The following is a 14,265-nucleotide window of genomic DNA, read 5'->3' as shown; positions in this document are numbered from 1 at the left end:
CTGTGCACCTCTGGAGCCTCCAGGGGAGAATCCCTGTCTGCCGTTTCCAGCCCCTGGAAGCGCCCACGTTCCAAGGCTTAGGGACTCTTCCGCATCGCAACCAGCAGTGCTGCCCCTCCGACCCTGCTTCGCCGGCCACACGTCCCTCCAGCGGGCCCCCTGAGACCACCCAGGACCACCTCCCGGTCTCAGGCCCTCTGCAGCCTGCTGCCAGGTGAGGAAGCACACTCGCCTGGCCCGAGGGCGTGGGCATCTCTGGGGTGGCGGCAGTGTCCCACCTACCACGGGAGAGCTGGTCAAATGCCTTTCCTCTTGAGACACCTGAGAGGATTCGCGGCCCAAACTGTAGGGGTATTTTAATTATAAATTGTCTTTTATTAAGAAATTTTGTATCTCTTGTATCAGTAAATTAACTGTTTAAATTATTTTCTGTTGATACTTCTGTATTTTCTAATTTATCAAAGACACTTTAATGGCCCAGGATCTGTAGTGACACTCTTTTTTCATTCCCCGCTCTTGCCTTTTAACTTTCAGCCTTTAAGAAAAAAGACCGGCTTACTGTACAGAGAGGAAGAGGTTGCTGACGTGGCCACTTGCACGTGCTTTACAAACGTCGGTGGCCACGCAGCCCCCTCACGCCGTGGGTCTGGGGACCTGCGCCAGCTGCCAGATGCCCTCCTGCCTCGGAGGCCAGGCCGCCCCCCAGCAGGGCCGTCTTCTTCCCTAACGCTGCCTTTTGCCGAAAACGTAGCTACACGTCAGCTTTTGGCTCAGTGTACACGATGTACCTTTTCCTATCAGGACAGAAAGCTTTGGCTCACTCTTGTAAAGTGACGCAGCTGGTTTTTAAAAACTTCTATCTAGAAAAATTAGAGCATGTGATTACTGATTTATTTGGGTCTAAATCTACCATATTACTAAATGCTTTTTAGCTGTCGCACCTGTTTTATTTCCTTTATGTCCTTGCTTCCTTTTGGATTATCATTTATGAGACCAGTTTTCCTTCTACTGGCTTGAAAGGCACGTGTGTTCCCACGCGTACGTGGTCCTTCCTGAGTCTCACGTTACCCGGCTGACAGGACTTTTATCCTCTTCCCAGTTAATGCAAGAACTTCCTCACTGCATGCGTCCCACTCTCCCAACTTAACATGTCCCTGCAGTCTTGAATTTTTGTTCCCTCTATATTTCTAGCACGACAGGACATTTTCATGGTTTTACACAACGTATTCCTTTGTGTGTCAGTATTTTTGAAACATGACCTAGTTATCCTCCTGCACATGCAGTAGGAGGACTCCTGGCCTGGACTTGAGTCCAAGTCCGCCTGCCCCTGGCCTGGCTTCTCCCCTGCAACACACCTCTCCCTCTGCTCCGTGAGCATCTGGCCTGTGAGTCAGACTTCCGCCTGCTCGCTGCGCTAGGCTTATGAACCCCTTGTCTGTTCCCTGCCTCCGTCTTCCCGGTCCTCTCTGTTCACTGATCCTCTCCGCTCCCCGAGGGCACAGGCTTCGTCGGGAGCCTGCTGTCCCAAGTATCTGGGTGGCCCTCGTCCCCTCCTGCTTCTGAAGCTGCTTCAGTCCTTCAAGGCCCAGTCACACCCACCCCCTTGGTTCCCTGCGCTCCACGGCCAGGGGCAGGAGCCCTTCTCAGGCCGCTCCACAGGGGCCTCATCAGTTTGTGCTCCCATTTCCTGGCCAAACGGGAAAATGGGGCCTAAAATGAGTTCATCTTCAAAATGGGGATAGTACTCATCCCGATAGTGCTTGGAAGCTGAAATCATAGTCTGTATGAAAGAGCTTAAAAATTCAGAGTCGTCGGTACAAAGATTAATGGTTGGCGGTGAAAGGCAATTCTTGTTTTACATGCTTTATGGAAAAAAAATAAAACATGTCTAGCTTTATTTTGTTTCCAGGAAATTTGACTTAAGCGTCAGTGGATAATACCTCACTCTGTGACCCTGGAGAATTAATAAGCTTCATTAGGAGAAGCTGAGCGTTATCCAGGCCGATCTCACTGTATTTGCATATCCTGTGCTGATTGGCGCCATTTTCCCAACAGCATTTGCTCACTTCATGTCTGTGTCATGTTTTGGTAATTCTCAGTATTTCAAACTGCCTCATCATTATATTCGTTACGGTGATCTGTGATCGGTGATCTTAATGTTACTACCACGGCTTGCTGCTCGCTGAAGGCTTGGGACGGTTAGCCTTCTTTTAGCAATTATTAACTAAGGTATGTGCACTGTTCTTTAGACATAAGCTGTCGCACACCTGGCAGACTAAAGCACAGTATAAACATAACCTTTATATGCACTGGGAAGCCAACATTCACGTGACTGACTTTATTTTGATACTCGCTTCATTGGGTGGTCTGGACCTGAGCCCGCACTATCTCCAAGGTCCGCCTGTACTGTAATTGTTTAAAAACATTTTTGTTCTTTGCAGTGCAACTCTTCTAAAATACAATCTTATGTGGAATCCCAGATACATGAAGTGAATTCAGGATTCACACTGTGGGCGTGCACGTGTGGCAAGTCTTCCTCACAGCAGAGTCACTAGCAGCCCAAGGTGACGGCCCTTCTGTTCAGCTCCGGGTCTGAGGTAGGTTTCCGTGACCTTTTCAACTAGGAATTGAATAACTGTTTTAACATGCCAGCAACCACTCTGGCATTTAAAAGTAACTTTATGAAAGTTCAGGATAGCTGTTTGTACACAGCTTGATGTAACAGGCTACAAACAGCCACCACTCGCAGCACATCACGGAGCTCGCCGCGAAGCTCCTGGGCTAAGGCTCAGCGCTGCAGCACTGACCGGGCTTGGGAGGCCAGGCTACCTGACCTCAGGGACTCACCGACTCTCCCGCTCCCACCTTCCAGAGGCTGGGCATTACTGATCCTGAGAAGAAAGTGCAGAGCTTTTCCTGTGATGCTTGTAACTTACTTTACTAAACTGCAGAAATGCAAAAATGGAATTTAAAGTGTTGGTCCTGATAAGCTGTGCTACAAAATGAAAGGTTTTATTTGCAACTTAACGCAAATTCATGAAAAAAATACACTGCTCAGAATCTGACATGGGCTAAGTAAAACATTCTGTTATCTGAAAAATACTGCTAATATACCTCTGTCTTAAAATAATTCAAACATATAATTAAATTCTCATAGTTCTGGTAAGATGTTTAAGATCATGGTTTGCAAAAAGAGTTACAGTAATTTAAATGCAGTTTAGTGAAGATGTAGATACATTTTATTTGTCAGGTGTAAATGTCAGTTTCATTTAGAATATTCAAGTACAAAAAATGAAAACTTATGACTGTTAAGAAAAAGTTAGAAGCCATTAAATCGTTCTGCAAATACTGAGGCACTGAATTCAAATATCCTTTACAGTACGAATTATCTAAATTTTTATCTTTAATATTCAGATGTTCATAGTAACTTTTTTAAGAAATATTTTTAATAAGATGATTCAACTTTATTATTTATTTTCCCTGGAAGACAGTTTGCAACAAGTATGTAATACAGACTCATGCAAACAGTGTGAAGACACCCAGTTCCAAAGGTACTTATCACCAGAAAAGGGCTTATTTACCTGAGTGTTTCTGCTTTCAACATATTACACCCAGTTCCAAAGGTGCTTATCACCAGAAAAGGGCTTATTTACCTGAGTGTTTCTGCTTTAAACATGTTGTTTCATCACAACAACCCATGGACCACAACACTGAAGCACATATTATGTAATTTGATGCAAAAGCTTAGGATCATGTTACCAATTGGATAATTGTATGAAAAATTTTAAAGTTCTATAGAACTATTGAGCTTAGAGTTTCAGGTACATAATACGTTTTAAAACATATTCCCAAAAGTTTACCTTTAGTATGTACACAAAAGGTTCATCTTGGAATATGTATGCAATCAGAGCCGCAATATAAACGAGTCCTGTACTTTCAAAGGCACCGACACTCTTGTCACAGCAAAGTGACAGCAAGCACTGGGCAGCAGGAGAAATGATCTCGGTTCATCACAAACCAACAACTTAAACTTCTAACAGTGCGTGAGTAACGTCATCCAGTCTGGCTTATGTACTGACCTCATACTTCAACTGTGGCCTTTTGCCAGATACAGAGTAAGTGATACAGCGTAAGTGATACAGCAAATAAAAACAGCAAGAAAATCAAAGCATACTTCTCACAGTTTAATAACTTTGCTTGTGATGATCTTCTGTGATCTGGAACCTTTGTTTTACATAAAACTGGAGCTGGAAAGAGAAAAAAAACCTTTTGATTGGTACAACAGAAAACTATATAGGAATAAAAATCACTTGTTTTACAAAGCTTTTACAGAAAGAGCAGATGTACATCGAGGATATGATAGGATATCTAGCCATGGGACTCTGGAAAAGAAAAGAAAAAACAAACACCAAAATTTCTTGAGGGGAAATTTTTCTGAGCTCTCGAACTATGGGCTTGGCCCTGATTTTGCAAACAGCCCATACCTTACTTCCGCAAGGTGATTGTAAATGGTTTTTCGCGTATGGAATAAAGTCAGGGGAGTCCAAATCTAGTAACACTGGACTAAGTTGAGATGATGATAAGATAAAAGACCCCTTAGCTTTATAATTCGAGGCACACTGAAAAGAAGTTATAAATTATATTTATACACTTTGGTCCTATGGATCCGAGGGTTCCACATCTGAGGATTCACCTGACTGAGGATCGAAAATACAATATTTGGGAAAAAATAACAGAAAGTTCCAAAAAACAAAACTTGAATTTGCCACTTGCTGGCAACTATATACCTAGCATTTCCATTCTATTTACATTGTATTAGGTGTTATAAGTAATCTGTAGATGATTTAAAGTATACAGGAAAATGTGCATAAGTTCTTTGCGAAAATTGTGCCATTGTATATGAGGGACTTGAGCATCTGTGGATTTTGGTGTCCTCGGGGCATCCTGGAACCAGTCCCCTCCACAGATGACGAGGGTGGTTAACATTTTGAAATTCAGTGTATTCATTTTTTTCTAGGCTCTGGGGGTGGATACATCAACGGACAAAACAGAGATCCACTCCCTGGAAGAGCTTATGTGAAAAGATCATACATGAGAATTCCTTCTTCCCCAAAACCATAAAATCCAGAGGCCAATTAAATGCACCCAAAACCGTGTGGATTTACTTCTCCATAGTTCAAAAATGGAAAGCTATCATCATGGGCAATGTTATGTTCTCCTACCTTTCTGAAGGTGACCAGTCTGAAATATGATGTGGCCATAAACCTGAGGGCTGCCCTTTGGGGCACGGGAGAACCTGAGCTCCCCACGTGGAGGGGGCTGGGTGCTCAACAGAGCGAGCAAACAGGCAAAGTGATGAGGACATTTAAGTGGGAGAAATAAATGAAAAAAAGGAAGAAAAAAACCCTTGTTTTCTAAGACTTCGGTTACGTTGTCTTTAACACATACCCCAGACCTACAAGCCTTGGGACCATCCCCCACCTGCTACCAAGGCCGCCCCGATGCACGGGGGCCCTCTCTACCTTCCTCTGTATCTTTACGTCCACCACTCGTTTCACAAGCTCTGACATCAAAGCACAGGAGTTCCAATCGATAGCCTGGTTCCCTTATTAAAATAAGAGTTCTCATAAAATCATTATCAGAATTTGTTTTAAAAAAGTAAACCTAAGAATTACTTTTTTTAAATCAACTATTATGTCTATGATTCCCCAATATACAGCCTCTGTCAGGCATGAAATGTGACATAACTAACGGGGGGAGGGGTGGTCAGCAGTTACTAGACGTGCCCTGGAGCAGCCAGTGTCCCAAGGTCGCTGACCCTTACGTGTTGTAGCAGATTTTTATTTCGTTCATTCACTTCAGACTTTCACTCAAGGATGCACAGAGCACGGAAGACGTGCCAGGTGCCCTTCTAGCTGCTGGGGAATCAGCACAGCAAGAGGGACGAGCTCTCTGCTCTCAAGGAACTGATGCTTTAGCTGCAGGAGCAGATGGGAGTAAGGGTGAAGCGCCCTGAAGGTCGGGGCAGTGAGACAGGCGTGGGGTGGGGGGCGCTTACTTCTTGCGGTCCTTGTCCTTCCGCACGTTACCACCCGGGGTCATAAAGGGCTGGCTTTGGTATATCTCGGAGGTAGCTTTCTTCTTAGAGAAGGCGATTATTTCTTCTTCCAGAAGTCTTCTCTTCTCCTCAAGCCTCAGCTTCTCCTCTTGGTGTACTCTCTTAAGGTGCTCAAACTTGGCCTGGAGCTATGAAGTGAAGTACGGTTCCCGCTGAGGGACGTGCTGGGGCAGCCCATGCCCCGGCACCTCCCCACTGCAGCCCTGCTCACGCGGCCTGCAGTGACATGTGGAATTGCTCTAACTTTAACTCTGAATGAGCTGCCATGCAAAAAACGCATGAACAAAACATAAAAACAGCCTCATGCACAAACCTCAGTTTTTTAAACATTTGACCTCTTAGAGTTTTTCTTTTGCTCTACATTTTCCCCACAAAGCCTCTTCAAATAAAGTTTCAAAAATCCATTCTTAATAAAAGTGAGGGACAAATTACAAAAGCAAGTTATCAAAAAGAGGGAAAAAAGCCCTTATTTTCCAAATAAGTTTACTACGTGGTAGTGAAATAGCTGTTGACTATACTGGTGAACCTGTTTGGAAAGCAAGTGTCAATTTAAATCAAGAACCTTAAAATCTGTTATGTTTTTCCCATGGTCATTCACCTTCTTGAAATCTAAACTAAATCAAAAAGTCCTGAATTTAGATTAAAGTTTTATACATAAATATACAGTTGACCCTTGAACCTTGCAGGGTTGAAGACGCCAAACCCCGCTGGTTGAAGATTCGCGTGTGTCACAGCTCCGTAAGCACAGACGCACCGGTGCAGTCCTGTGGACTCGGTGAGTGAGAAACATCCACGTATAAATGGGCCCGTGCAGCTCAAACCCAGGTGGTTCAAGGGTCAGCTGCACTGGCTGGGTTTACACCATAATTGGGAAAATATACCTGTGTCTCTAAGAGAGAGAACATTTTAAAATTCACTTATGCTAAATACACTCGGTGCAGTCATTAAAATGAGTTTTGCCGAAGTTTATAACAGTACAACATGAGAATTCCCTGGTTTGATTGTTGTTTATCTGAAAAAAGATCTAGAGACTTCAGCAGGTTCCTTACGAATCGGCTGTGGTGCCAAGAACACAAGCACAACATCTAGAATCTACATCAAAAAAATAACTTTGTTTTTGGTTCTCTGGTCTGGTTAGATAAATTTTCAATTAGTATTTTCAGTTCTGGGCAGCAACCTAACATTTATACAGAAAGTAGGACTTGGTTTCCAGAAAGGATGGCTTATGATCACTGAGGAAATTCATCAGAGGCTGAGGGCAGAGAGAGCAGAGAGCTATGCTGCTTCCTAATAAAAATCAGATGTTCCAGATACGGAGCGGGCTGGCGAGTGAACCGGCAACCCTGATGGCAGAGTTTACAGGATAGGGTTGAAACAGATGAAGTAAGGCCCGAAGATTCTCTTATTCCTGAGGATGTCATTTCCAGAGGGATCAGTTCCTTAGTATTTGCTTATGTAAGTGGTTCCTTATAAAGGAAGGAAGCATGTTCTTTATAAAAAGAAACATAAATAAATCGGTGGTATGAATACACAGACTGGCAGCTCTCTGAGCATGCGTGCACCCCGTGGATTTGGGAGGGGAGCGGGGCAGCTGGCGGGTGACGCCTGGAAAAAGAGGCCACAGGGCAGATTTACGTTATGTGAACAGAGATACATCTCTGACAGACACTTAAACGGAGGGTGCACACTTTATATCCTTAAATATCCTGAAAGGTTATGGAGTACTTCATATATCATTTATGAGGTTGACTAAAAATTCCAGGAAAACTATGAAGAGAAAAACGTCTTAGAAAGGGGTCAGGGGGAATGTGACTTATTCACATTCTGTGGAGTTCATGGCTTTCGTCAGTGACAGTCTGCTCCACCTGCAGGAAGCGCTCGCTCACAGCTCCAATATTCACTACAAGGCCTTTAACTCAGACACATTTTCAAGTTCTTCTGTGCTGTTAAACTACTCACGGATGCTCTGAAGCCTCTATGGCCAATGTGGTACGCTGCTGTCTCTTGTAAACCTGCTTCTAAGGACACTATACATGCTGTTGCTCAGTGATCCTTTTTAAAGTATCCATTTTAAAAAGTGAATACCAGAGACAACATTCCTCTCTTGCCAAACTAGTCAGTGTCTTTGACCTCTGTACTTGGCTGGAGACCCCGGAAGTGTCACTGACAAGCACCCAGCGCTGCGGCTCAGCTGCACTGCGTGCAAACCTCGCTGCTCATCCTGGACTCCCCACGTCCAGGTTCTAGTGCAGCTGTACTTGTTTACTGAAAATTATCTAGAATACTTTTAGAAACAGGAGAGGCATAAATACTAAGTGAACAACTAACCAAGAAACAGACTTGCATATAAAATTCAGAAGTAGTAACATTTTAATGTTGGTCATGCACTTCACCTGAGGGATAAATATAAAGTGCACTTTTTCTTGTGGTGGGGAAGGGCTGTGCATCCAGGATGATGTTAACAAAAGATGCACAAAAGAAGCCATTTAAACAGTATCCTGACATGATATCTGTCCTGTGCATCTGCCTACTCTAGTTACCTGACGTTCACTGCATTTTCAGCTAACTCTGTACTATACATGAAAATCGGCCAAATTCATACAAAAGGTGAATTGCCAAGGATATTTTAATAACAAGGCCATCTAATACAGACTTAAGTAACGTTTTGGGTTACCTGCCAGTATCTTATTGATGTAACTAGCTTTGAATGTCCCACTTTGCCCAGTAGAGACCTGGTTTACACCTACCTATTGTCCAGTGTAACTACTAAAAAGCCTCCTTTCCCTCTAAAACTGCACTTACACTGACGGTAGATTATATGGTCCTCCTTGGTCCTTCAACTGATGGCTTTTTTTTTTAATTTTTAAAAAAATTTTTGGCTGTGTTGGGTCTTTGTGGCCTTGTGCAGGCTTTCTCTAGTTGCGGTGAGCGGGGGCTACTCTTCATTGCGGTGCACAGGCTTCTCATTGTGGTAGCTTTTCTTGTTGCGGAGCACGGGCTCTAGGCCTGCGGGCTTCAGTAGTTGTGGCTTGTGGGCTCTAGAGCACGGGCTCAGTAACTGTGGCTCGCGGGTTCTAGAGTGCAGGCTCAGTAGTTGTGGCACACGGGCTTAGTTGCTCCGCGGCATGTGGGATCTTCCTGGACCAGGGCTCGAACCTGTGTCCCCTGCATTGGCAGGTGGATTCTTAACCACTGCGCCACCAGGGAAGTCCTAACTGATGGCTCTTGAGTTAATCATCACTCATGCGAGTGAAGATGACCCCCAGATGCCCTGCACCAGACCTGACTCTAACGTACCAGCCTTGCAGGATGAAACTGGTCATGAGGGAACTTACTAATATTATTGTAATATTAATGAAACAGGCCAGTAATCTGCTTCTAAACCTATGTAATTAAAAGTTTAGAACTCTTGTGACAACTTGGTTTAAACTAACTTCATTAGTTTTAATATAATGTTCTTAACACGAAACCGCTTGAATCACAAAAATAAACATCTATGAAGCACCTACTGACAAATAATACTTCTCTTTTTCTTTCAACCATTTGGTCACCCTGAATTTTCAATTTCCTTTTAAACAATATGCATTTAAGCAAAATATTCTTATGTGGGGTTTGAAAAATTAGAATTCAACTATAAACCACCTCTACATCTTCTCTCCTCACTGGAGAAACTGAGAACCATGATGTATGAGAAAGAAACTCTTACCAGAGAAGCATCAACTAATCAAAAGAAAAATCAGCACCCTATTTCCTACTCATCACAACTCCTTCCTCAATATTTGTATTTAAAAATAACTCCAGGGACTACCCTGGTGGTCCAGTGGTTAAAAATCTGCCTTCCAATGCAGGGAATGCAGGTTCTATCCCTGGTTGGGGAACTAAGAACCCACATGGCGTGGGGCAACTAAGCCTGCATGCCACAACTACTGAGCTTGTGTGCCACAACTAGAGAGGAGCCCATGCATGCACTGCAACAAAAGATCCTGCGTGCCGCAGCTAAGACCCGACACAGCCAATAAATAAATAAATATTTTAAAATAAATAAAAACTCCAAACTAGGGACTGTTTTCAAATAAGAGACTGAACAAAACAGAACACCCAAATGCAATGAGACCTAAGATTGAATTCTGGTTCAAAAACAAAAAATCACCGAACAGAAAGCAACAATAAAAGACAATCTTGGGATGAGTGGGGAAATTTGATTGTGCACTGGGGATTAGGAGAGTCTGTGGCATTGCTATTCCTGTTCTTAGGTGTAGTACTGGTACTGTGGTTATGGAGGAAAATGCACCTGAGCTTCAGAGATGCATGAAAGTGCCTGTGATAAAGTGTTGTGATGTCTACAACCAGCTTTCAGACGACCAGGGAAACACACACACTAAAGACGGCAAAATGTCTATCCTAAATCTAGGTCTGGGGAGGGACACAGGTACCCCGTACTTTCACTTTCCCATTGTTTGAACTTTTTCAAAATAAAGATCAAAATTCAAATTATAAACAAGATAGATTATTTTATAAAACCACTTACTACAGGGTTTATTGAAATAGCAAGTACTATAAGGGTACTTAAAATAATAAATTTGTAGCATTAAATTACAAATAACTCTTCAGGAACTCTTACATCAGCAAGTTCATTTGTATTAACATTTCTGTCTTCTCTTAGAGATTCCTTTGTGCAGCTCATCCTTTTTGACCCTCATCTTAAATGTGGCCATTTATTTAAAAGCAGCCATTACAGTAAAGTCTACAGAAAATACCTTAACTCAAGTAAAACTAAAACTGATCCTTGGAGAACCAGAAGCAAACCAAACTCACTGTGGATGGTTTTGCGCCCAGGCTGCCCAGACCACCCACCTCCAGGAAGCCTGACTTCAAACTCAAAGGCTAGTTAACAGCTCTCAGAGTCACCTACTTCAAACAACAATCCCAAGGACTCAAAACTCTCAGAAAAGGCTTTATCAAGCCACAGCTAAAACACTTCTGGCTCCTGGTTAAGGTATTTCAAACGCTTCTTAGTAACCTAGTCCTTTACAAGTCCTCGATAAACCACTTCTAATGGAAGACACCTTGTTCAAAAAGGCAAAAATTTCTGTTTCCAGCCTGTGCTTTTTTTTGGAAGTCTGCATCCAAAGAGTATGTGTTAAAATACAATAGCTACTTTTTAAGGAACAACTAGTTTTCAAAACCATCTCGGAATTCTTGAGATAATTATCCCCAGGTTAACAGGACACCCCAAATAAGTGCACATCCCAACAAACCAGCGCACTTGCCTCTCTCTCAGCTTCTTTCAATACAGCTTCTTTCTCCTTCACACGCTGTACAAACAACTGCTTCATTTCTTCCTCCTTCCTCTGACGTTCACCATAAAATTCGTGTCTTTTGGCTTCGTAGGTCTCCTGAAGACTGAAAAATTATTTATGGTATACTCTCATGTTAGCGAGATTACATCACAAACTTGCGAACACTCGATGCGCGTTAGGCCCCGTGACCATCACAGCACACGTGGCTCCAGGGAGCGTGGATCTGTCTGCGGGTCCCTGCTTTGCCGGTGCTCCCAGAGGTGCTCATCTCACCCCAGATGGATTCCTCCTTCCACCTCTGTTGGTTCCTCCCCTCCCCTCATTGCCACGTCCGATCACCAGGCTCTGGGGGCTCAGCCTAAGACCCCGACATCACTTCAGTCCCGTCTTGTTTTGATTTCTACAGACACCGTGTTCAGCCCAACTTGATCTTTGTGCTTTTCTGCCTTCGCTACTGGAATAATCTCCCAGCTGAGCTCTAGGCTTTTAGTTCCTCTTTCTTTCATTTCGTCCTTCCTGCCACTCCTAAGATTTTTCCACCAAAAACAGACATCTCCTTATCTTTTTCCTCTGCATTAGTTATATTATCTACAGGATAGCAGCACTTCAGAAACTTCACAATCTGGCCCAACAGACCCAATCCCCCTAAGGTTTCAGCTGTACCAACCTAACCTTTGTTCCTAAGACATGCCACACGTTTCATGCTCCAGCCACTGCCCATTTCCCAGCCCTCCCTCTACTCACTAGTCCTGTCCCTCGCTTCTCCAGTCTCCCCAGCTGGAATCCACTGTTCCTCCCAAGCACTTCCATGGCTCTTTGTTTATACCTCTTCCTGGCACTTACACCCCACCTGCCTCTCTCTCCTAACAGCTCAGCATCTCCATAACCCAGCTATCCAGTAGAGCCCTCCAGATGTTTCGGTTTCTTCATAGATGTTCATCTAATGATAGAAACTGCAGGGAAGTAGAGCCAGTTTAACCAAGCAGGGCAGGGACTGTCCTGGAACGCCACGGCCAGTGCCTGCCTGTCTTACTTGTGGCATTTCAGAAGAACCACAGACCTTATATCCGGCAATGCAGGGCCCTTCCATTTCAGCTCACTTGGAGAATATCCCCAAGGTTTAACAGGGAACACAGATTCACTTTCCAGCTGTGTCACAGTTAGAAATTTCTGTTACTTATAAAAATATAGCTAAATAGATTTAAAATGTGATGAAATTCAGGAATTTTACTAATCTTATAACTGGAGAAATCTTTCATGGCTAGAACTGTATAAATTTAAGGAAAAACAAAGGAAGAAATGTTACACCATAGCACTTACAGCTGAGCATGAGTGTGTGGTACTCAGAGCATGTATTCCAAGGAGGAACAATCCTACACATTGTCTTTAAGAGCAAAGTTCATAAATGTACAGAATGCCCTAGATAACCACATAAATGCCTCTAATCTCGAGGCATTTTACTTTTTATAAGGTTTTTTGTTTTTCTGTGTTTGTTTTGGTCTTATTTTAAAGAAGGTCACCTTCGCCCACATTTCACTGGTCCTATACTGGACTGATAGCCTTTAGTGGCAAACTTAGTTTAAATAATGTATTTAAATCATGTCAAATCAAAGTTTTAAAAAGTTCTCACTAATTTACTTACACAAGCACTTGAGTTGTTCAGGAGGAAAATCAAGCCACCTGGCAAAGAGAAAAGACCAAACACTTGCAGAATAGCTGCTACCAGCAGGGACTGGTCTGGACTCACTAATTCCCGCAGCGCCATGCAGAACAAAGCACTAACACTGTCCTTCAGGAAAGAAGACGACGCTCGGAGAGGTAAAGTCACCTGCACAGAGGGACAGAGTTAGCAAGTACAAAGCTGGGGCTGGAACTTGATCAGACGTGCTCCAAAGCCTGTAACCCTAACCAGCATAAATCCCGCCTACAGTGGTGCCTCAGCAAGAGGTAAAGAGGAAACACTGGTCCCGCGTGTTCTGCATCCATTGCACACGCCCACTGTGACAGGTAAACTCACAGAGCCAACTGCAAGGAAAGAGACCGCACTGTCTTTCAAAAGGTGGTAATGAAACTCTGAGAGGGCCTGCAAGGAGTGGCTGTGAAACTAATACAACCACTGTTGACTGCCATGGATCTGAGAATGAAAAAGAGCTCTCCTGCTGCCGTGATATTTAATGCAGCATCCTACCCTAGTTGCAAACATCACTGATTGAAGGCAGAGCTGAAAATGAAAGAGGAAGAAAATGCATCCTTGATTGCTCGTGCCCATCAGGAAAACCGCTGCGTCCCCCTCACTCAGGACCTCCCTGAGCTCCAGGTGCAGCTCTCACAGGCCTGATGAGCGTCCACCACAGACCAAGTGCAGAAAGACACAAAGTTTATGACACAAAAAATTATGCCAAACACTTAAGAAACTCTAAAATACCACACAAATCTCCCTTCCAGACTCTGAGGGCCCAGAGCACTTCAGTGATGGTAAACGAGACTGGTTTTGTTCACCTAAAATAACTTGGGGATTTGAGGTTGATAAAAGCATGTTTCATGTAGTTTAAATAAGTAAACATCAGTTAATTAAGACTACAGGGGTACATATAATGCCGACCCCCTGGACCTCATGACAAGCATGAGATGGGTGTGGGTACACGGGGACACAAACCATGACTCAGCATAACCATTCAAGTGAAACAGAGATGGAGACACTGCGGGGCTGCAGAGAGAAAGGCCGGGCCATAAAGAGCAGAGCGCAGCCTAACAGGCTCATGTAACTAACTGTTCTTATTCATAGATACAATACTGAGGGACAGATTTTACGTGCCAACCAAATTATAGTGACTGTTGTTGTACACA

The 14,265-nt window shown here is 43.6% G+C and overlaps 1 protein-coding gene across 4 annotated transcripts in view; it reads right to left on the bottom strand.

The window, feature by feature from the left end:
- Positions 1–4,171: 4,171 nt before the first annotated feature.
- SEPTIN10 (septin 10) overlaps positions 4,172–14,265 on the bottom strand; it is a 52,621-nt gene continuing 42,527 nt past the window's right edge. For 3 of the 4 annotated variants that reach the window (XM_089922510.1, XM_022599043.3, XM_089922509.1), the window contains 3 exons: positions 11,389–11,521; positions 6,059–6,246; positions 4,172–4,247 (listed from right to left, as the gene is read on the bottom strand). In XM_089922510.1, coding sequence (XP_089778636.1) covers positions 4,232–4,247; positions 6,059–6,246; positions 11,389–11,521 — 337 coding nt within the window. In that variant the 3' untranslated portion in view covers positions 4,172–4,231. Of the gene's footprint in view, positions 4,248–6,054; positions 6,247–11,388; positions 11,522–14,265 lie in introns of those variants that run through there. The other variant, XM_089922508.1, reaches the window with a different exon arrangement.

The sequence above is a fragment of the Delphinapterus leucas genome, chromosome 13 (assembly GCF_059928025.1).
Source record: "Delphinapterus leucas isolate spDelLeu-1000000601 "Yukka" chromosome 13, BTC_Dleu_Yukka2, whole genome shotgun sequence".
Classification (NCBI taxonomy): domain Eukaryota; kingdom Metazoa; phylum Chordata; class Mammalia; order Artiodactyla; family Monodontidae; genus Delphinapterus; species Delphinapterus leucas.
This window is presented reverse-complemented; position numbering and strand designations above follow the sequence as displayed.